Here is a 23,387-nt window from a genome sequence, read left to right as displayed (position 1 = left end):
AGAGAGTGATGCAATGCTGAATTTATACAATTTTTCTGATGAAGAAACAAACTCACCTATATCTTGGATGGTACATTTTCAGCCAATTTTCACAATTTTGCCACAAAGCAACCGAGAAAAACCACAGATGTTCAGACACCCCTCAAAAAATGAGGTTCTCATTGATATCAGTGGGTTAGTCAGTACAGTGACTAAATAATTTTAATAACTCTAACCAGAAATCTTCCAGTTATCAGCCCTGAGCATTAGCCACTATTCCACACCATCCTAAAAAGATGTTAGGTATCCCACCTCTTTAAGTTTGTTGAGTTTGGAGTCTTCTAAAGATGTCGGTTGAATGATCATTCTTCTCTCTGCTCCTTAAGACCCACAATAAAACACATCATTTTCCACATTATCAGGCTCTGGATGCTTATCTTCTTTCAGCTAAACACTGGGTCTGTCCTTCATAAATGACTGTGACTGCATCCTTATTCACACATACTTACTAGATAGTGTAGAAGATTAGGATAAGTGTGTTCTAGTATGTTAAAAAGAGCAAGCCGAATGTGCACATTGAGGTCATTCTGATGCTTTCCAAAGTTATAACCGCTTGCAATGTATGAGTTTGTTGCAAGTCTCTTTTAAAGTGGTCAATTGTAAAATAATAATAATAATAATAATAATGTAAAAAGCTAAAGTAATAGAAAATTAATTTAAATGAGTTGCATGCAATTTCAGTTGTTTAGACTTAATTAGACACACCCTTTCCAGAAACCACACCCTCCAAAGACCTGTCATCCAATGCAATGACAGCAATCGCTTAAAAGACATGGACAGAAAACATTTTCTGATTGGCTTCTTACTGTTTAAAAGATATATGTTACCCTGGACCACAAAACCAGTCTTAAGTGTCAATTTTTTTCGAAATTGATATCTATGCATAATCTGAAAGCTGCTCTTCAGCTCCACAGTCTGCCATTCTTTTGACTGTTTCAAAACATAGTTTTCATCAAAAAGTGAACTTTATTAATAGTTTCACTCAGCAGACATTTGATTTCTAGTGCTTCTGTTTGAAACCAAGTGATGTTCGTTCGGGTTTTGTCTGCATGTTTGTGTCCTGAGGGTATTTCAAGGACATGATTCTTCTTTGCTTTCGGGTGGACATGTTATGGCAATGATGAAGTACGGCGAACCGTTGCCGAATTCAGACGTCAAAACTATAGACTAAGGACGGAGAATCTCCACAACACTGATCTGACGCTGAACGGAGAAGAACACACAGAGCTCGGAGATTTCTGTCTTCCTACATTACACACGCCAAGCCACATTGACATAACACAGACTGACGGGCAAAACATAAACCTCTCTGACAACAAAAACATGCTGCGGGAGAGAAAAACATGATGGAAACAGAAAGGAACATCTCAAATCTCAACCATCTTGAATTGAAAACTCTGGCATATTTACAGTCGTGAAAAACAAAGTCTCATGGTGACCGTGTCCTATAAGATCAAGAAAGTACATAAAAGCTTCATAATTTTCATTTTAGAGTGAACTGTTGCTTTTAATGTCTAGCGATAAGGTAAAATAGAAAGCAAATTGGAGCTTTAGTTTCACATAGAAGTGCATCTCTGAGAAGAAAAAGTCAAAAAAAAAATGTTGTCCATGTCAAAAATATCTCAATATTATCTTTAAAAATTTTCAGAGCATTTATCTGAGATGTTACCCATATCCATTTTCTATAGCTTTAATTAATGTACAATTTTATCTATTTTGATTCTCTAAAACAATTCTTGGAGCAACATCAGAGACAAAGGCGATGCTCAAACATAAAAGAGGAATCCATGAAGTCTACTGCGATATTAGGAAAGAGCAACACAGTCCAGCCTTGTTTTCTGTCAAAACTTTCACCTCAGCTCTCGCCACGGGTCTGGAGAAATCCTTCTTCTTTCAGTCGGCCTGCGGAGGAAGTGTCGTCCAAACGGTCTGTCATCTTTCCTACAAGGATCGATCAACTTCTACAACACAACCGACCATATTTCTGATTCGACTTAGTAGTTATGCACCACTTCCACTTTTTGTTCTATTTTGTAGAAGCATAAATCATGTCCTAAACTGTCATACATGGCATCAAAGACACAAGACCCTGTAACAGGCTGTGCACAGGGCCTAACATGACATGTGAGTCAGTAACTGACAATACAAGTAAACAAACAAATAGTGCTCTGACGTTTCCTCTCTCTCTTCAAATAACATGCTCCAGGTTTGAGAGCAACAATTGCATATATTTTCCACTCTCTTACTGTGATGGAAAGAACCCCTCCCTTTGACTAGAAGAACCCGAGGTAATTTGGGACGGAGGGTTACCATGGTTACCATCCCAATGAATTCCCCCATTAAACGCACGTTTGAATCCAGAACAAACAGTTGGGGAAAAAAGACCCTCAAAGAAGCATCTGAAAACAATGGGATTGTTTAGATTCAGACTCAGCCGTCTGTCGAGGTGTTTACATTCTGCGTCACTCTGAGATACAATCAGACTGGTAACTACAGTTAACAGATTCCTAAGAATTACCTTTTTCTGATGCAGAAAAGCTAGTTCATGCATTTATGACCTCTAGACTGGACTATTGTAATGCACTTCTTGGTGGTTGTCCTGCTTCTTCAATAAACAAGCTACAGGTAGTACAAAACACAGCAGCTAGTCCTTACCAGGTCGAGGAAAATATGATCACCCCAATTTTACAGTCTCTGCACTGGCTACCTATTAAGCTTTGTATCAGTTACAAATTATCATTACTTACCTATAAGGTCCTAAATGGTTTAGCTCCTGCGTACCTAACTAGTCTTCTACCACGCTACAACCCATCACGCACCCTAAGGTCACAAAACGCTGGACTTTTGGTAGTTCCTAGGATAGCAAAGTCCACTAAAGGAGGTAGAGCTTTCTCACATTTGGCTCCCAAACTCTGGAATAGCCTTCCTGATAATGTTCGGGGTTCAGACACACTCTCTCCGTTTAAATCTGGATTAAAAACGCATCTCTTTCGCCAAGCCTTCGAATAATGTATCTCTTAAATTGTGACTGCAGTTGTATCTGATCAAATGTGCATTTTTATTCTTTAGCTTGGTTTAAACTAATTAATCTTACTTTGTTGGATCAGCAGCTATGTTAATGATGTCTCTATTTTGTTTCTATGTTTTGCCACAGGATTTACATCGCGTGGTAACTAGGATTTACACAAGCTCCAGTCTGGATCCAGAAAACCTGAGAAGAGATGATGCTGACCCTCAGAGGACCCCAGATGATGCTGACCCTGAATCAACAAACAGAACCAACAAATATTGCTACTTATGCAATCACATTATAATTCCTGTTAATAGTGTTCATCATCTGGTTGACTATGTCTTGTATACATTTTTCAGAAAATTCCTGTAATATGCACAAACTTACAGTCACTACCTATAAGCTACTACTAAATATTGTAGAGTTAACTTTCTGTAAAGTTGCTTTGCGATGAATTGTATAATAAAAAAAGCGATATACAAATAAACTTGAATTGAAAAATTAAAATGGTGTTTGCCCATGCAAGACTAGCTGGGCTGTTGTTAGGCAGTCGCCTGTTGTTAAGGTGTTCTTAGTGGTTGCTAAGGTGTTCTGAGTGTTCTTACATGATGTTATGCAGTTGCTTAGGTGCTTGCTAGAGGGTTACTGTGTGGTTGCTTGAGTGTTGTAAGTTGGTTGCCAGGGAGTTGCTGCAGGGTTCCTTATGAGTTCTGATTTTAGTGAGCTGTTATGCAGAAGTTAAGACAGTCCGAGTCTAATAACATCTCAGACTCAATCAGTGATTGTGTCAGTATTCTGGGTGGTTGCTAAAGTATTCAGTTGCTGAGGTGTTCTGGATGGTTGCTAGGGAGTTGCTATATGGTTGGTACAGTGCTCTGTGTAATTTCTTGGGTTTTGTACGTGTTGGCAGGACATTGCATGGGTGTTCAGATTGATTGGTAACATGTTTCTAGGATGGTTGCTTATTGGCCCATGTCAAATTAACCCAACCACATTACTCTATAATAAGACATCATTGAACCCCAGAATTTGAAAGTGAAAGTGAAGTGACATTCAGCCAAGTATGGTGACCCATACTCAGAATTTGTGCTCTGCATTTAACCCATCCGAAATGCACACACACAGAGCAGTGAACACACACACACTGTGACAACACACACACAACCTTTCGATTGGGAGTCCGACTCTCTAACCATTAGGCCACGACTTCCCCTATTGAATCCCTAATGTCTCCAGCGCAAACACAAAAAATTACAAGTTTAATATGTATCAATTGAATGTTGCAAATTTTATAACACTGAGCAATTCTTATAATGATGTTTCTTGTATTAAACAACCCTAAATAAATTAAAGGTACAGTGTTGGTCTGTCATAATGAATCACTCCCACAAATGAAGGTGAAATATTTATATGGACCAAGGTTTTTAAGTATGAATAATTCTGTGTATGAAGACGTGATACTAAACTGCTTATTTTGGTAAAGAAAACCTCTACAAATTCATTTTTTGAGTCAAAATGTCAAATTCATTCCAGAATGTAGAAAGAGCTTGTTTATTTTAAATAATTACATCATTTCTATTAGAATAGAATACACGGTGCATTCCAGGACAAAAGTCATTCTGGTGTAGTGCTTAAAGCAGTGGCAAGCCTTGTTTGCATAAAAGTCAAATGCAAGAAAAATAAAATATTTTAAAGAGCTGCTACACTGATGCATCAAGTCTGAATACATTCGTTTCTAGGCATAAATAAGCGAAATAATACAAAATATTTCATTCTTATGTACCAAAGATGTGTGTGCATGAGTGTGGGCAGACATCCATCAGTGAAGCATGTAGCAATCATCCCCACATCGCTTTCAGTGTTACTCTGAGTTCTTGTAGTTGGTGAAAAGGTTGTAAAGCACCCTGAGTGTTGACTTCAGATTCAAGTTCACCACGTCTGCAGGACACAAACAACAGATTCGCTGTTAAACAGACAGAGGCTTGAATAGTTACCCGTCACTGTGAAGGAACACAGGATGTTTAGTGCATCATTTGAGAAACATCTCCATCTAGGGGATAATGTGGGTAACACCATGAACAGGTGCAGACGATGTTACTGCTGGCACTGATTTTTTTCTGGTACCTTCTGGTCGCGCTTTGGGTTTCTGTAATCCACCATCTTGCATGAGCTCAAAAGCAAATGCGACATTATGCACCTAGAGAAAAACAGAGAGAAAAACACTCTAGCAATCCCTTTAGTACAAAACCAGTTGTATATATTATAAAATAGAAAAGTTCAGATTATTATAAGTTTAATGCCATAAAGATTCCATAACCACCGCATAATCAGACTTCACGAGTCCAAATCAGACCACAGACTCATTGAGAAACACTTAAACTGTAATCAGACTGACTCGCTTTATACTTGCTTAGTATAATGTGGTCTGATACGTCTGAAATTTGATTTGAAAATAAACCAGACCTCATCGAACCACATCAGACTCTGTAAGATTTAATAATTTTTTACATTAGACTCAAGTCCACATCAGACTTCATAAATACTCCTCGTCTGACGTGGACTCATCGAGATCGATGTGGTCTGATATAGTCTGAACAGAATTAATGAAGTGTGGTTCTGATGTGGTCCAGTATGGTGTTGTTCGATGTAGTGCAATGGTTCATGAAGTCTGACGCAATTTAATGAGGTATCTCATTATCTAAACAAATCAAACCGCATCAGACACTGTAAGACCTAAGTCCACATCAGACCCAATCAAACTCTACAAACACTATTCATCTAATGTGGACTTACTTACCGAGACTGACGTGGTCTGTGTGTGGAATCATGAAATGTGATAAGGTCTGATAATGGTTTGATGTTGTCTTAATGGTGTGATGTGATGTAGGCTGATGTGGACCGATGTGGTTATTGAATACCTCATCAAACCACATCAGACCAAAATGCACCATATCAGACCACATCATACTCAAGTCCACATCCGAGTCTAATCAAGCTCTATTAGACCCCAACAGAACCATTCAGTCTGCTTTAGACCTCACCAGTCCATATTAGACCACCCTATGGCACACTTACCTTCTGTTCGAAGCTTTCAGGCGTGAGGTAGAAGTTGTACAGCTGGACAAAGTAATTTTCTAACAATCCCATCAGCAACACCAGATAGACTCCATCTGCAAACTTCACACACACAAAGAGGTTTTTAAGTGGATCTGATGTAAAGATCTGTGTGAGAGTTAACAGATGATGTTCATACCTGTGACTCCAGCTCCGTCACCTCCAGGTTCAGTTTGTTCAAGTGTTTATTCACAAATGTAATCAGCGACTGAAGAAACAGACATTAAAGGAACATTTTTGTATAATCAGTACCATCGCACAAAAGATCAGGTCCCATCCGAAACCAGTTCTTACCGTTTTCACTACATTCAGTTTGTCAGGAGCGTGATCCAATAACGTGTCGAAAGCATCACGTTCTGCGAATGACAATAAAATAAACAGTTTTTGGAAGAGTGAAAATAAAAAACATGCATGTGTGGAAATTCCAGATAAAACCAACTCCTGATGTTCACTAGTTTTATAGGGTCTACTTGAATAAAACAGGCCATTTTATACATATAGCTGGTCTAGATGGTTGACTAGCTGGACTACACCTTGATCAAGCAGTTCACGGCTGGGAAACCGTCAATGAACCAGCTAAAGTTGTCCAAAAACTAGACCTCTGCATGATCCTTAAGGAAAATACTCACCTGATCTTCCGATCATCATTCTGTTGGAAACAAGGAACACAGAGTCAGCATCAGATCACACATTCAAATACAAAAAGTGTTAAAATCATCTGTCACCACTAGATGGACACATTGGAGCATCTTACTCTGTTGTGGTACTTGTGAGTTGTTTGGTCACATGAGCACTCTGAAGGATTCCCTCTTTTTTCTGAGACAAACAAACGCACTTCTGTAATTAGGCTTAGGTTATTTGATATAATGTTCATTGTCACACTTTAATAAACTCGTCGTACCTTGACCACGATCATCTTGACAGACACATGCTCAGGTAAGCGGATGGGTGCCGCGTAGTAAATGGCCAGCGCCAGCAGCAGGTACACGATGGACACCAGGTTCTTAGAGTGGATTGCTGAGGAAGAGATACAGATTTAATATCAACAATAAACATTTCTTTATTTTTGATAAAAATAGACTCAATTTACTTTCTTAATAAAGGCCTCTTGTGCACAATTTATCAGTGCATGTTACATGAAATAATACATATATACATATGTGACCCTGGACCACAAAACCAAAAGGTCATAAGGTCATAAGGGTCCATTTCTGAAGAAATAAGCTTTCCATTGATGTATGGTTTGTTATGATAGGACAATATTTGGCTGAGATACAACTATTTGAGAAAAAAATCTAAATATTGAGAAAATTGATCATTTTATATCTATTAGTTTTATTTATGTCCAGTTAGTTATACATGCATATATATATTTGTTTTCATGACATTTAATTTAACCATTAAGAATAGAAAAGACTGGAAAAGGTCGTGTTTGTTTAGTATTATTTAGTATATTGTTTATTTGCTATACACAATATTTTATAAATATTTAACATTTTCATTTCATTTTAGTTACATTTGTAAAAAATGTATGTGCTTTTGTCGTTAGTATTTCTTTTATATATATATATAACAATTGTTTTAGATTCAATTTATTTTTATTTCAGTTTTAGTTTTTATTCATCTCCAGTTAGTAATATACATATAAAAGAATGGGGGAAAAGTAATGTTATTTTGGTATTATTTACTGTATATACTATAATGGTTTTAAATTCACTTTTATTTTATTTTTATTTTCAGTTTTCATGTCAATGAGTAACATTTTTAGTAATTTTGTTACATGCTTTTTGTCATTATTATTATTTATAAGGGTTTTTTAATAATAGTATATAGGTTTAATTTTTTTATGTCCATTTAATTTCAGTTTTAGTTTTTAGTTTTAAACTCATGTCAGTTACTTGTACATTTCATTTTGTAGCTTTATATCAGTTAACAAAATGTTTTTAATAGTTTTGTTTGTAGTTAACGATAATAACCCTAGTACAATTGACTTCTTATTTTTGGGTGAACTATCCCTTTAAATGCGAGTGTTTTTCAGCGCTCACAGTCAACACTCCACTCCGTGTTCCAGTCCAGCGGTCTGAGAACCACATTAACAGCCTCCAGAACCGTCTGCAGCTTCTGCTTCTGTCCGATCTCTGACTGCGTCACCTCTGCCACATTTAGCTTATAACCCGACAGCTTCTCTGAAAGAGACGACACACAGAACGCCCTCACTACACTGAAAACACCACGGCAAAACGCCAATACAGACAATGAGCTCAAGAAATAGATAGGGAAGGTTCTTTGTCGTACCGAACAGTTTCTGCAGCACCTGTCCATCATACAGATCTTCCTCAAGGTCTTTCACGATGATCCGGTCCTCCTCAAGTTCACTGTTGATCCAGTCAATGAGAACCTGAGAGGAAGAGAGAATAAGGGTCAGTGGGTAGAATGGTAATCATGCAAAAGGGGTGTGGCTTAGCAGACCAGATGTTCACTCTATTATCATTTGTGATTTCTGTTAAGGTATTTACTGTTATTTACAGTTTAATCATCAACATTTTTCACTCTATGTTTATTTTCTAAAGTCTAGGCATTGTTGTTACGGTTAACAAATTTATAGTAAGCTAATTTTCGTTAATTGAAATAAATAAAACTGAAATAAAATAAAATAATTTATATTTTATGTTATATAAATATTAGATGAAACAAAGAAAAAAATAGAAATCCTCCCTTGGCAACTAACTTAAATGATATGTTTAAAGTTAAAATTAAAATGACTACAATTGAAAATGAAAAACAAAATTACAGTTAAAAAGAAATATAAAAAAACAATACAATTACAATAGCACAAATCTAAATCACTTAAACTTAAACTAAACATTAAATGACCAATACATACATTTAAATGATAATTACTAGTATAAAAATAAAAGCTTATCTAAAATATTAATGAATGACAGTTGAGGAAAGAGGTAAGATGAGCGGGAGTAATAACAGAGCTGAAACTCTAGAGGGCGCTGACCAAACAGATTTAAGTGTCAAATGTAATGTTTCATTGGTGTTACTGTCTTCATCTGCCATTTCTGTTTTTCTTTTCCGCACCGTTCATTCTGAAATATTAGTGTAAGAAGTCAGAAAAGGTGTTTTGTACCTTCTGGAGGTCTTTAAAATTGAGGTCTTCTCTGGACGTTGGGTCTAGAATGGTCCTCTCTGCATTTTCCTCTTCAAAAATCAAGGAGGAAAGAAGAAACTCTTTAGCACACTGTTGTTGTTATTGTTGATGTTTTTAAAGACAGTTATGTGGGAGGATCCTCTAGGACCGTCTTGGGTCTGGGTGCATTTCTGCAGCTGTCTGACTCAGAAATCAGGGTGAGTAAGAGACATGGAGGAAATGAGAAGTGTCCTCCACACCCAACACCACCACAACACTGGTTTTGAAGTTTTTAGTAAAGTACTGCTTAAGTGCCAACTTTATCTCAGATGTTTGCCTTTAAATTCTTAACTAAGAGAATAAAAACAGACACAAAATTAATAATGAACATTTGCTGAGGATATACTCACCCTCGGGCCATTCAAGTTTGTTTCTTCATCAGCGCAGATTTGGAGAACTGTATCATTGCATCACTTGCTAACCACTGGATGCTCTGCAGTGAATGGGTGCCGTCAGAATGAGAGTCAGACAGCTGATAAAAACATCACAGTATTCCACAAGTTATCCACACCACTGCACTCCATCAGTTAACATCTTGTCAAACAAAAAGCTGCACGTTTGTAACAAACAAATTCATTATGATGCTGTTTTTAACTTTAAACAGTTACTTCCAGCTAAAATGCAAGTCCTCTATCCATAATATTGCTGCCTCCAGTGAAAAAGTAATCTCTTCTGAATCAGGAGAGAAATACGCCCAGATGAATCACCATTTAAAAGTAAAGACCGTTTAAAATTCTCAACAAATATGTGCGTGTATTTTGATGAGAGAGGACAACAGGTGATGGACGTTTCACTGGATGAAGGGATATTGTGGATTATGGACTCATATTTTGGCCAGAAGCGAGTGTTTCAAATTTAAAAGTCTTACTGAATGATTTGTTCATTACAAACATGCAGCTTTTTGTTTCACATGGTGTTAACTGATGGACTGGAGTGGTGTGGATCACTTGTGGGTTACTGTGATGTTTTTATCAGCTGTTTGACTCTCATTCTGACGGCACCCATTTACTGCAGAGCATCCAGTGGTGAGCAACTGATGCAATGTTACATTTCTCCAAATCAGTTCTGATGAAGAAACAAACTCACCGACTCGTCTTGGATGGTCTGCGGGTGAGAACATTTTCAGCAAACTTAAATTATTGTTATTTTCTGCAATAATCTAAAAGCCAATGGAACCTGAGTGACACTAATTTACACATATCTCTGTTCTGACCACTAGTGGAGGAGTGAGACATTCGATTGGGTTTAATGGATGAGAAGAAGCCAAATGTTACCCAGCAAAGTGTCCTCAGGGAGCAGCTCTGGGTCGGTGTGCAGAAGAGGAGCCATGATGGCGTTCTTACCATCTTCCTGAAGATCACTCGCTAAGAAGACAAAAGAAGTTCACTATTGAAGTACCTTGGAATATATAGTATTTATTCAACGCCATGGTAAATATCAAGGTACCATGGTTCTTCATGCTTGTCTGCATTGTATTAGGAAAATACTTGCTAAAGCAATACCAGGAGCTCGCTGCATTTTATTACAGTCAATTTATATCATGACTTGACGTCTAGTTCTAGGAAAAACAGCATCAGTTTAGTGCACTTCCTCTTAAATGCAAACAGTCATCAGGATCATACATCAGAAAGAGTTCCTCCTGTACGACACACACACACACACACACACACACACACACACACACACACACACAGAGTCAGCAAGGATGCATTAAATGTATCAAAAATGACAGTAAAGACATTAATAATATTACAGATTTGTTACAGAATGTTACAGAGATTTCGGTTTCAAATAAATGCTGTTCTTTTGAACTTTGCATTCATCAAAGAATCCTTAAAAAAAAGTATCACAGTGTCCACAACAATATTAAACAGCAAAAAATATGTTTTCAACATTGATAATCAGAAATGTATCTTGAGCAGCAAATCAGTATATTAGAATGATTTCTGAAGATCATGTGATACAGAAAACTGGAGGAATGATGCTGAAAATTTATATTTACATGGAAAAATATGACTAATTTTAATACTTATGACTGAGTGTAAAACTGCACACAGATCTAACATTATTGCTAATATTTCAATATATTATAGTATAAGTTTTTACTGCCATCAGATGACCTTCGGAGACCCCTTAAAAGTGTCAAATGAACTTATATTTCATATAATGAACTTGATTTTTTTTATGTTAGTACTTAAAATAAATGAAAATGAGAAATGTTGCTTTGGAAACTAGCTGCAATAAAATGTTGAGAAATAAATAAATACATACCTACATACATATGCAATCAATGAAAGTCAATATGGTCCAGAAACTGTTGGGTTACCAAAATTCTTTTAAATATCTATAGTGTTCAAACAAACTTATACAGGTCTAGAACAACTTTAGGGTGAGTAAATGATGACCGAATTTTCATTTTTGGGGGGAACTATCCCTTTAAGATGAATGAGAATTCTAACAGATTGCTTTTTCTGCCTGTGAAAAGTAACAGTACAGTCGAAAAATGACTTTAAGAGGCTAATAAAAGTGTCATTCATGTTTGTCATCAATCCCCCATGTAAGTGGAAACTCATTTAAACAGTGTTTCACCATGAAACATGCCTCAATTTTTTAATGATTAAGTTCCGTCCATGTTTCACATACAGAAATAAATCCTCTAGGAACAGAAGCTATTTATAGTAACCAATGCTAATATTGTGTTTTAAATATACACAATAAAAATACTATATATACACTGGTTATACATATACTCATAAACAAATGCATTTAGATTTTTTTTATTAAATACTGTACATGCATTTATGAAATCTAATTGTTGAGATATATTATATTATTGAACCAAACTTTTGAATGCAAATAGCCATGTACTAACTGCTAACCACAGTGAACATGCACACACTGTACAGGTTCTCGTGTACCAAACAAACCTGCTATCAAAACTATTCTGTTATCATTTAACACAATCAGTTCCTATATAATAAATACTATTATATTTTATAATAATGTTTCGGTGTATGGTTGAAAAAGCATGTGTATTCAGAAATAAATATGTTTGATTTTAAATGAAATATTTAACAAGTGAATCTAATGTGGCAACGTACATCTGCATTCATTTAATTAAGATCTATGAAACTGCTGCATCATAAAACAGCCCAAAGTCTACCTTGCTTTCTTTTCTTCGTTCCACACAGAAGACCAGCCATGTCCCGTCAAACAGTGCTGAATCCAGCTAATGTTCTGCAGTGAGCCTTGGTGGTGTGTGTGTGTGTGTGTGTGAGGCCATCAGTGTGGCTACAGCAGTTGCACCCGCGTCATCACGTGTTATTTCTGTCCCTTTGACACCCCCCCACCCTCACTGCTCCTGTTTCACTGAGGACGAGAGGCTGCTCTACTATCCACTCTAATAGATGCAACATTTGACTCACACTAATGAGGGACTAACCAGAACTACACTCGATGGAGAGATGACACACCTCTGCTTTTTACAATATTATAAAATTACATTTTTGGTCTTCATATTCTAGTCTATGATAATGGATTATACATTCAAGTTTTACATGCAACACATGAAATCGCAAATGTTCAAAGGTTTCCAGATATTTGATCTGTGTAATTAATTCTATTTTATTCTATTCTATAAACCTATATTCAAGTTTATATGTAACACACAAACTCTTTATGGATCTTTGAAAATTTCCAGATCTTAAATGTCCAGTTTAATTAATTCTATTCTATTCTATTCTATTCTGGATTAGATGTTCAAGTTTTTCTGCAACACATTAAATCTTAATGGCTTTTGGGAAATTTCCAGATCTTAAATGACTGTTGTCTAATTGATTCTATTCTATTTTATTCTATGCTGCATTAAATATTCAAGTTTTTCCACATGAAATGTTCATGGATCTTCAAAGACTTGCAGGTCTTCAAGGTGTGCTGTCTAATTCTATTCTATTCTGGATTAGATGTTCAAGTTTTTCTGCAACACAAAATATTCATGGCTCTTGGAAAATTCCCAGATCTCAAAAGACTGTTGTCTAATTGATTCTATTCTATTCTATTCTATTCTATTCTATTCTATTCTTCCAGATATTCAAGGTGTGTTGTCTAACGGTAATTGTATTCCATTCTGGATTAGATGTTCAAGTTTTTCTGCAACACATAAAATCTCCATGGCTCTTTGAAAATTCCCAGATCTGAAATGACTGTTGCCTAATTTATTCTATTTTACTCTGTTCTATTCTATATTAAATATTCAAGTTCTATATTAAAACTTCAATGTTTGTTGTCTAATTCTATTCTATAATGGATTAGACATAAGGTCACTGAGACATTTCCATTTTTGATTTAGGTAACAGTATACAGTAGTATATTAACAGTTCTGCGGTTCTGATTCATGGGGAAATTCATTTAATAAATTAGGTATTTTCAGGAAGTCATCAATCTGCTCTCAAAGCTGATTTCTCATGTTCAAATCAGTTAGTAAAAAGCTGCTGATCTGCAAGTTCCGTTGGTTTATTGACACGACACAACAAACACTTCCCTGAGAAATCAATACACACTCACAGCAGTGTTCAACAGCAGTGTGCGTGTCTGCAGGTCTTGGGGAAAGTTATTTATTACAAAGACGACAAAAATAGCAGTCTGGTCAGAGGAATGGAGTTGCTCTTAAATATAGCAGCACTTATTTGTGCGATCATTGGGATGCTGGAGAGGGAAATGGATGCCGGATGAGTAACATAGTTCAGATGTCAGAGAGAAGATGATTGTGTCATATTATCAACCAAACTTCCTGCATTACACACAGTCCACAGTCAGTCTCCATATTACACACTACCCGTCTCTGGATTACATGCGTTCAATCATTTGTACAAGAAAACATTAAAAAATAATTATTATTATTATTTTAATTGATATGACAAAATTTGAAAGCTTTGTGCCAATCCTGTTTCAATACTCTTTCACGGATAAACTAGTTTGACAAGACCAATATGTGAGAAAATGAACAAAATGAAATACTTCAAAAGTATATATAAATAAAAAGTCATTACTTTAAAAAAAATAATTTTTCGAAAAGAAAAAAAAAATCAATAAAATCAAAATTGATCTATATATATATATATATACACACATACACACACACACACACACACACACACAGACCATTAAAATGTGAATGGGCACATGCAAATTGGCTGATAATTTAGATTTTTAAAAATAAATGATTTTTGTTGTTGTTTTCTAAAAATAATAATTTTAAGTGTTATCTGAGAATACTGACTAACCAACTAACTTAATATAAGTGTAAAAATGCTCCTTAGGAAATACTACAATCATTTCATACTTTCTTTATGACTTTTTACATTTATAAGCACACATTTCATCATTATAATTATTTTTTTAACACTGAGGTGACTGAATTGTATTTTAGGATCTGAGAACTATCCATGATGACAACTAGACTTTTGCTTCAGATGAAAGTTATTTCTGTTTTTTTAACATAGCAACACTTTATACCTCAGATAGCTCTACACAAACACAGACACACATCAATGATGCTCAATGTACAAACATAGACAAGAGTGAAACTTACTGAGATCCATGTTCCCCAAAGCTCTGAACTTGTCTGAGGACACTTAACAAATGAAGGCAACTTCAGCCAGATCTGTCAGTATCACTCATACACACACAATAATATGCAAGTCAACATCCTGACAGGCAAACACATCCTCATATATATCCGAGGGTTTTCTGATATCAGCTTCTGCACAGCAGGGATGGGAAATGCTGCTGTCAATCATAACAACTACTAAGCTCCCGAAGAAAACTTTCTAACAAAAGTCCACCGGATGGCGCTATTAATGTCATGTTAACTCGTGTACATAAAACAGCATCACTGCTTAAATGAAGTCACTCATCTGTCAGACATTTAACCAGCATTCCATCATATTTTCATCAAAAATGTATACAGCCAGCATACCGTACCAACCATTCAAAAACCTTAGCAACAATCTAAAAAACATCCAGAAGACCCATACAACACCCTAATAACCATCCAGAAGACCCAGGCAACACCCTAACAACCATCCAGAACACCCATACAACACCCTAACAACCATCCAGAAGACCCAGGCAACACCCTAACAACCATCCAGAAGACCCATACAACACCCTAACAACCATCCAGAACACCCATACAACACCCTAACAACCATCCAGAACACCCATACAACACCCTAACAACCACCCAGAAGACCCAGGCAACACCCTAACAACCATCCAGAACACCCATACAACACCCTAACAACCATCCAGAAGACCCATACAACACCCTAACAACCATCCAGAACACCCATACAACACCCTAACAACCATCCAGAACACCCATACAACACCCTAACAACCACCCAGAAGACCCATACAACACCCTAACAACCATCCAGAAGACAGCCAGGCAACACCCTAACAACAATCCAGACCACCCACACAACACCCTAACAACCATCCAGAAGAATCATACAACACCCTAATAACCATCCAGAAGACTCAGGCAACACCCTAACAACCATCCAGAACACCCATACAACACCCTAACAACCATCCAGAAGACCCATACAACACCCTAATAACCATCCAGAAGACCCAGGCAACACCCTAACAACCATCCAGAACACCCATACAACACCCTAACAACCATCCAGAAGACCCAGGCAACACCCTAACAACCATCCAGAAGACCCATACAACACCCTAACAACCATCCAGAACACCCATACAACACCCTAACAACCATCCAGAACACCCATACAACACCCTAACAACCACCCAGAAGACCCAGGCAACACCCTAACAACCATCCAGAACACCCATACAACACCCTAACAACCATCCAGAACACCCATACAACACCCTAACAACCATCCAGAAGACCCATACAACACCCTAATAACCATCCAGAAGACCCAGGCAATACCCTAACAACCATTCAGAACACCCAAGCAACACCCTAGCAACCATCCAGAAGACCCATGCAACACCCTAACAACCATCCAGAAGACCCATACAACACCCTAACAACCATCCAGAACACCCCAACACCCTAAAAAGCAGCCAGAATAACCTAGCAACACACTAAAAACCAACCTGAACACCCTAGCAAATAGCCAAAACACCTTAGTAACAACCAGACAAAACACCCTAACAACACTCTAACAACCATCCATAACACCCAAACAACTATTCAGAACACCCTAGCAACCAGCCAAAAAACCCTAGCAACACCCTAACAACCATCCATAACACCAGTAGCAACTGGTCAGAAAACACCTATTTAAACACCATAGAAATATATCAACCACTTAACAGGGCAGTCACTTTAAACTTCTAAACTCCTTTCAAACTGTAAATGTTTTCAGAATTCACAAACTCAAAATAACCGTCAGAATTTCAGCTGACTCTTATCTTAGTTTATCAGGCCAGAATTCAGCGTTTCATGGCTGCTGCAATGGCGCTGAATGCTGAAGCACTAAATAATCTATTAAGATTGTCTGAAAAATCCCAAAAAGGATCCTCCTGAACAAAGAGACACTAAAGAGACTTGAACACATTTTGTCACTCCCGTGTGACTGTCTGGAGGTTAACAGGACAACCACTCTGTTCCACAATGACACACACACACAAACACACACACACACTTTACTGTGCAGCTGTTCACACAGATGGAGACTGAAAGGGGTGGGTTTGATGTAAGATACACAATTAAAAAGAAAAACAACTAAAAAAATGCAGATAGATACATTTTTAACTCTTGAGAGCTTGAAACAATACGAGTAAACAAGACAAAGCAGTCCACCTCATTCTTATCTGAATAACCTTGAGCTTCTGACCTGGTTATTTCTGTCCCCACAATATAACTATGGCTTATGTTATGCTGATATAAGAAGAGTAAATCATAATAATTATAAAACTAAAATTGCACCAGTCCAGTATAATTATTTATATTAATAAAAATCATACAAGTTGCAATGAAAGAAGCATTTTCATATATTCACAAATTCGTATATTGATCAAGTGCACCACCATGGACAGCGATAAAAATCAATCACTGCATGATGTGCTCATCTTAGTTATATTATTTCCTTTTTCTTTTTTAAGTTACAATATCATGGAAAACATTACCTTCTTTCAGCTTCTTTTTGCGAACTAACGTTCCCCCCAGTTTTCCGAGCAGCGACTCATCCTTCTTCATCTTCCCCGGCTGTCCGGAGGGTTTTGTGGGACTCGCGGCCATCTGCTCTGCTGCGGCTTCAATCACAGAACCAGAACGAGTGAACAGAATGAAAGGGGCGGGGCATAGTGGCCCGAAATATGCTAAAATAATTATTTTACTGTTTTAACTTTTACTGTGTAATTTAAATTAATTAGGTATTAAATTTACTCAGTGTGTTTTATCATGTGAAAAATATTGTCTAGATCTGTGCCAAGGATGAGCGGCGATGTCACGTGGAACGTGTTACTTTTCTCAGCGCGGTTCGACAAATCGGTTTACTGAAAATATCGTTGTTTTTGTATTCTTGTTTACCGGGGATTAATAAGAATTGGTAGCCATTAGTCAGTGTAGCGCTGTTTAATGTTTAACAGGAATGAAAACGAGACTTTGAGGGACAGAAGTATTGTGTACAACTGATTGTAGTGTAGTTTCAAAAGAGGCACAAGTAGTTCAGCTAACAAAACATATTTAGTCTTTCAGTAACGTAAGACAAAGTCACCATAAAACAGTCTGAAATTAAGTTTTGAAAATCACGATATAGTAAAGGTATAGAGAACATTATGAAATTCTACAGGGTTTCTAACCTGATTAAAATCTATAAGTATACTATTATACGATAACACAATATATCACCAGTAAGACAGAAAAAGTTCTAAATGCGGTTCTAAATTGAGGATTGGCCATAGCGCCTCTTCTGAGTAAAGGTTTTAATTCATTAATTGGAAACAGATCAAACTGGTAACATTTGCCACACAATGCCAGTGGGTTTTGGAAAAGCATCACATGCAATTACAATACGGATAATGAAAAATAACAGCAAACCATTGAAAATAGGTTATAAAATGAACATATCTCTAATGCTATTTAATAATAACCGTCTAATAATCAAAAACAAAGATTAAGAAAATATAACTTTGCATACGTACCCTTTGCTCTGGGTGTGGTGAAGACTTTAACAGAAAGCAGTACTGAAGCAGTGTAATAGGGGAAAAAAGGGAAGTATGAGCATATTTTCACTGTGGATATATTTTGAGTCAGGCATTGTCATATCTGGAAAAGTGCTGTAACATCTTGAGTCACACCCTTAAAGTCAGTCATAGACAGAAACTAAACATACACACAACACACATCACCAAACTAAGACATCTAGTGTTATTAAATAAATCCCAAAAAGACAACTTCCTGCATCTAAAAGAAAAAAATATTTACATTTATTCATTTAGCAGACGCTTTTATCCAAATGAGGGAAACAAGCGGTTTATAATACATAATTCAAAATGTATAACATTTATAATATTGCTTACATCCTCAGATGGAGGTTTTGTCAGATTTAACTAAACAAACCCTAAACAAGCAACACAGTCAAACAAAAATAAAAAAAACTACCAACAAAAACTTCAACAGGTTCATTTTTAATGCCATACAAAATTTACAAAGTACAAAAAAAGTTATTATTTTCCATAACTGAACATCAAAATGCAGGTCGTTCAATGTTCCAGAGGTTTCCATCAGCTTTCTGAAACTGCACAAGCACACATTATTATTAATTTACTCATGTAAGAGAACATTAAGGCATTGTAAGGTCACATAACTCATATAATTCATCATGTATGAACTTTTAGATAAACATATGTGATGTATATTTCACAAAATAGCTCAATTGCATGTTCCATAAAATATTTGAGTGAACTGTGGTATCACTGTGGTACCTGTGCACCGCAGCAGACCCCAGCGTTTCTGCAGCCTCTGTCTCTGCTTCTCCATCATCTGAACATCTTCAGGATTGGGAGCTCCCAGGGGCCCGAGTGGAGGGACAGGGGCCCCAGAGAGGGCAGAGAGTGTAACCGCCAGGAGATCTTTGTCACAGCCCTGAAGAAATGCAGGTATGACGATTTACTAGAAGCAAGCAACTCTCATACAGAAGATTAAGCAAGTAAAATGAAATAATACACAAAACAAATAAAGAAATATAAAATAAATACAAAATACATTTAAATAAATCCATTTAACACAAATGCATAAAATGCATATATTAAAAATGTAATATTGTAAATAAATGCATGTAAAATAAATTAATACATTTAAAATAAATAGCTTTTTAAACAAATAAATAAGCTATGTAAGTACATAATTTTTTTTTTAAATAAAATAAAATAAACAAATACATTTAAAATTAATAAATATGAATACATATAAATAAACAAATATATTGAAGACAAATAATTACATTTAATATAAACAATTTGAAACAAATAAATGGTAACACTTTAGAATAATGGTCAATTAGTTAATGTTAGTGAATTCATTATTAACATGAACAATACATTTATTACGGTATTTATTCATCTTTGTTAATGTTAGTTAAAGAAAATACAGTTATTCATAGTTAGTTTATGCTAATTCACAGTGCATTAACTAATGTTAACAAGCACAACTTTTGATTTGAATAATGCATTAGTAAATGTTGAAATTAACATCAACTAAGATTAATAAATGTTGTAGAAGGATGGTTCTTGGTTAGATCATGTTAACTTAAGTAGTTAAAAACTAACATTAACTAATAGACCATTATTCTAAAGTGTTAATGAATTACGGTACCTAAAAAAATAAATGAATCCATTAAAAAAAAAAAATTTGTTTTGGAAAGGTTTGTATATTATTTTTTAAATATTATTATTATTATTTAAAATATATTATTTTAAAATATCTAAGTCTGACCTGCAGTAGGGTGAGCGTGCGGCCCTCTGCCAGGCCTTGGAGCAGACCGGTCAAGTGACCCCAGACTGGAGCCAGAAGAGTCTTTGCCCCACTGTCTCCAACAACCCCCAGCACCAGCCCGGGGTTAAACTCATACGCCAGAGGGAGGATCAGGCTCAGAACCGCCTGCATAAATCCTGCCGTGAATCCCTCACCCTGAAGACAAGCAGGAAGAGGAAGTGACTTCACAGAAATCAGACGAAATCCAAGACAATATCAGCTGTGAATGCACACCTCTCTCAGACACAAGGACAGACGGTTCACACACTTCTCTTCAGTTTCTTCAGCACAGATTTGGACTAGAAACACCTTCCTGAAAAGAAAGACCCCAAATGCAGCCAAGGCAAGCTGATCATGTCATTTTTAAATAAAAATGAAAACTGAAAATATAAAAGTAAATTACATTTTTTTATAAAGCTATAACAGTGCATTAAAAAAGCAAAAACACTACTGAAAAAGCAAAAAAAGATTTAGAATTATTTTTAAATAATATTTAAAAATAAGTGTAACACTAAAATAATTGAAATAATCTTTTTCAGAAAACGTTTTTTTTTTTTTCCTAAAAATAAAGGTAACACTAAAATTATAATTTCTTAAATACTAACTTTATACATGTTTATATATTTTTTTTAAATTACAACTTTTTTACTCTACCCTTTCAACGACAAACAATAAAACACAAAAACAGATGCAATAACTGGCTCACCCGTCATCAGTTTTGACTGGTAAATTCCCATCTCCAATAAAAACGACCAGCACCCTTCATCAAACACACAAGCACAGTATCACATGACAGCTCATTACTGATCTGATCAAGGTGATATTAAGTTAATTCTTGTTAGTCTAGTAAATGTTGTACCGTTCAGCGAGGCCCATGAGTGCGTGTTGATAAGCACAGCGTACGGACAAACTCAAGTCAGACACCACGATGCATCCGTTACGCACCTGATGAAGCGTTACAGTCTGTTACCAAATACAGCACACAAAAATAACCACCAGATTCAGTTATCACCCCCTTACCTCTTTATTCATCATTTGTTCAAGAACTGAAATGATCTTTCCAAGAGGCTGGAGGATGTTTTGGTCCGTTACATCTTGGAAATATTTATCCCTACAGACAAAAAAACGATTTGTAAAGGTTACAATGTGGCCAAAAAGCGTGAATCTGTGTGTTAATGATCTTATTTTACCAACCGGATATTTTGTACTTCTTTAGAGGTACTTTGGGAATCTTCCCCAACATTTTGGCAGCCTTCAGGCAGTGAGACCTCCACACCAGGAGGGGGCGCTACGAGTGTTCGCACATCAGTAGATGTCCTGATTAAAGGTTCAGGCCACTCAATGGTCTTCTTTGCATCGCTCTCTGGCGCAGGTTTCTCAGCCTTTTTTGTTTCGCTGTTCTTCTCATCCAGTCTGGGCCTTTTGGTTCTCGTACCTGAATGAGCCTCTTTAAGAATGAGACGGATACAATTTTTAAGATGTCAGATGTTAAAATGACATTTAAATAAAAACTCATTTAAATGTCACTACAACTTTAAATCTAATATCAATTGCCTTCATTACAGAGATATTATCGTTAACTAAAATCAAAACTATTAAAAATGGTTTTGTTTGTTAAAATATAGCCGAAATAAAAAATAAATAATAGATGAAAAACTTAAACTAAATGAAAATTAAACAATTAAATTAAAAGTTGAAGAGTTGAAGCACTAAAATTACTAACTGAAAATAAATAAAAACTGAAACTGAAAGGAAAATAAATTAAACCTGAATAGTAAAAATTGAGAAAAACACATAAAATCAATAAAAATATAAAAAATTTTGAAAAAAAATATAGTACCATAAAATAATACTAAAACAAAACATCCATTTAAAGTGAAAGTAAAATGGCAATAACCTAACCTAAGAGTGTTAAACAGCTCCAGTATGATGATTGAGCGCTGCGAACATTTTGGATAGATTCTAGTGCACTGCAAAAAAAAAAAAAATTCACACGGCATATTACTCCAGCTTAATAGCGACAAAAACACATTGAAACCAAATCACAACCAATCTGAATATATTTACTGTTTGATGTCTCTAGGGCAGGATTTTAGACCAATAAGATCTGACTGTGGGCGGAGCTAACAGTGCACCTTAAAGGGATACTCCACCCCAAAATGGAAATGGTGTCAATCACTTACTCCTATGTTGTTCCAAACCCATAAAAAAAGCAACGACAATACTTTTTGTACACAAAGAAAACAAAAATAACGACTTTATTAAACAATTCCTCTCCTACGTCTCTCCGCTTCATAACGTTTGGTTGAACCGCTGATGGCAGATGGAGTATTGTAACGACGTCTTTCATACTTTTCTGGACCTTGACAGTGTATTTTACTTGGCAGTTAATGGGACAAGCCTCCCGGTTTTCATACAAAATATCTTAAATTGTGTTCTGAAGACAAATGAATCTTTTACGGATTTGGACCTTGACATGGGGGTAAGTGATTAATGACAACATTTTCATTTTGGGGTGGAGTAACCCTTTAACTCATGAAAACAGCTCAACCAATGAAAAGCACTCTCCCCATGATTGACAGCTCAATTCACCTCTCACAAGGGGCTGTGATCCCTGACAGCTGAGGGGCCGGATCTCCCAGAAGGGTCTGGATGGTTTGGCAAACAGATTGGGCGAGAGAAGTCAGGTTATACCCTCCCTGAGAGAATGAAGGAAATCAATATGCACAATCTAAACATGATATAACAGATAATAGGGCTTTCAAAATTAAAATGTGCTAGGATCAGCTTTAAAAAAAGATTTTAAGTGATAATGATAACAGACCTCCAGGACGACGCACATTTTGCCTGCAGCCAAAGGCATTAGGAGTTGGGTGAGGTGGGCAAAGATCTCTGGAAGAGCACACATTTCACCCTGAACCAGAACAGACAGCAGTGTTAACTGAGATCAACCCATACATACGGCCCATCAAACCTTTTTAGAAACAGTGTGACAGATGTAAGGA

At 36.2% G+C, this 23,387-nt stretch overlaps 2 protein-coding genes across 3 annotated transcripts in view; both read right to left on the bottom strand.

Annotated features, from left to right (window-relative positions):
- Window positions 1–4,586: 4,586 nt before the first annotated feature.
- parvb (parvin, beta) lies at window positions 4,587–18,871 on the bottom strand. 2 transcript variants are annotated; one of them, XM_059546756.1, is made up of 14 exons: window positions 18,552–18,871; window positions 17,535–17,660; window positions 10,634–10,723; window positions 9,300–9,370; window positions 8,459–8,561; window positions 8,209–8,349; window positions 7,065–7,180; window positions 6,918–6,979; window positions 6,793–6,812; window positions 6,458–6,519; window positions 6,303–6,371; window positions 6,125–6,226; window positions 5,174–5,246; window positions 4,587–4,987 (listed from the first exon to the last, which is right to left on the bottom strand). In XM_059546756.1, exons 2-14 carry the CDS (start codon window positions 17,644–17,646, stop codon window positions 4,911–4,913), a joined length of 1,098 nt encoding a protein of 365 aa, XP_059402739.1. In that variant the 5' UTR covers window positions 17,647–17,660; window positions 18,552–18,871; the 3' UTR covers window positions 4,587–4,910. The 2 variants fall into 2 exon arrangements, with proteins under 2 accessions (XP_059402739.1, XP_059402740.1); XM_059546757.1 differs by lacking the exons at window positions 17,535–17,660; window positions 18,552–18,871 and adding an exon at window positions 14,950–15,011.
- Window positions 18,872–19,021: 150 nt separating this feature from the next.
- The window catches only part of hdac10 (histone deacetylase 10), a 36,314-nt gene continuing 31,948 nt past the window's right edge, over window positions 19,022–23,387 (bottom strand). The window contains 11 exon segments of the mRNA XM_059546089.1: window positions 19,022–19,147; window positions 19,335–19,494; window positions 20,344–20,538; window positions 20,617–20,695; window positions 21,089–21,142; window positions 21,242–21,327; window positions 21,403–21,493; window positions 21,577–21,829; window positions 22,285–22,352; window positions 22,975–23,081; window positions 23,207–23,296. Of these exon segments, the coding sequence (XP_059402072.1) occupies window positions 19,134–19,147; window positions 19,335–19,494; window positions 20,344–20,538; window positions 20,617–20,695; window positions 21,089–21,142; window positions 21,242–21,327; window positions 21,403–21,493; window positions 21,577–21,829; window positions 22,285–22,352; window positions 22,975–23,081; window positions 23,207–23,296 (1,197 nt within the window). The 3' untranslated portion in view covers window positions 19,022–19,133.

This window comes from Carassius carassius, chromosome 50 (assembly GCF_963082965.1).
Source record: "Carassius carassius chromosome 50, fCarCar2.1, whole genome shotgun sequence".
NCBI classification, from domain to species: Eukaryota; Metazoa; Chordata; class Actinopteri; order Cypriniformes; family Cyprinidae; genus Carassius; species Carassius carassius.
The sequence above is the reverse complement of the archived record's forward strand: the minus strand, read 5'-3'. Positions and strand labels throughout refer to the sequence as shown.

Coding starts and splice junctions, on each gene's coding strand:
- parvb (XM_059546756.1), bottom strand. CDS start 17,646: ATGGCCGCGAGTCCCACAAAACCCTCCGGACAGCCGGGGAAGATGAAG. Junction 8,562..9,299: donor ATTTTAAAGACCTCCAGAAG/GTACAAAACACC, acceptor TCTTCCTCTCAG/GTTCTCATTGACTGGATCAA. Junction 6,520..6,792: donor AATGATGATCGGAAGATCAG/GTGAGTATTTTC, acceptor TGTCATTCGCAG/AACGTGATGCTTTCGACACG.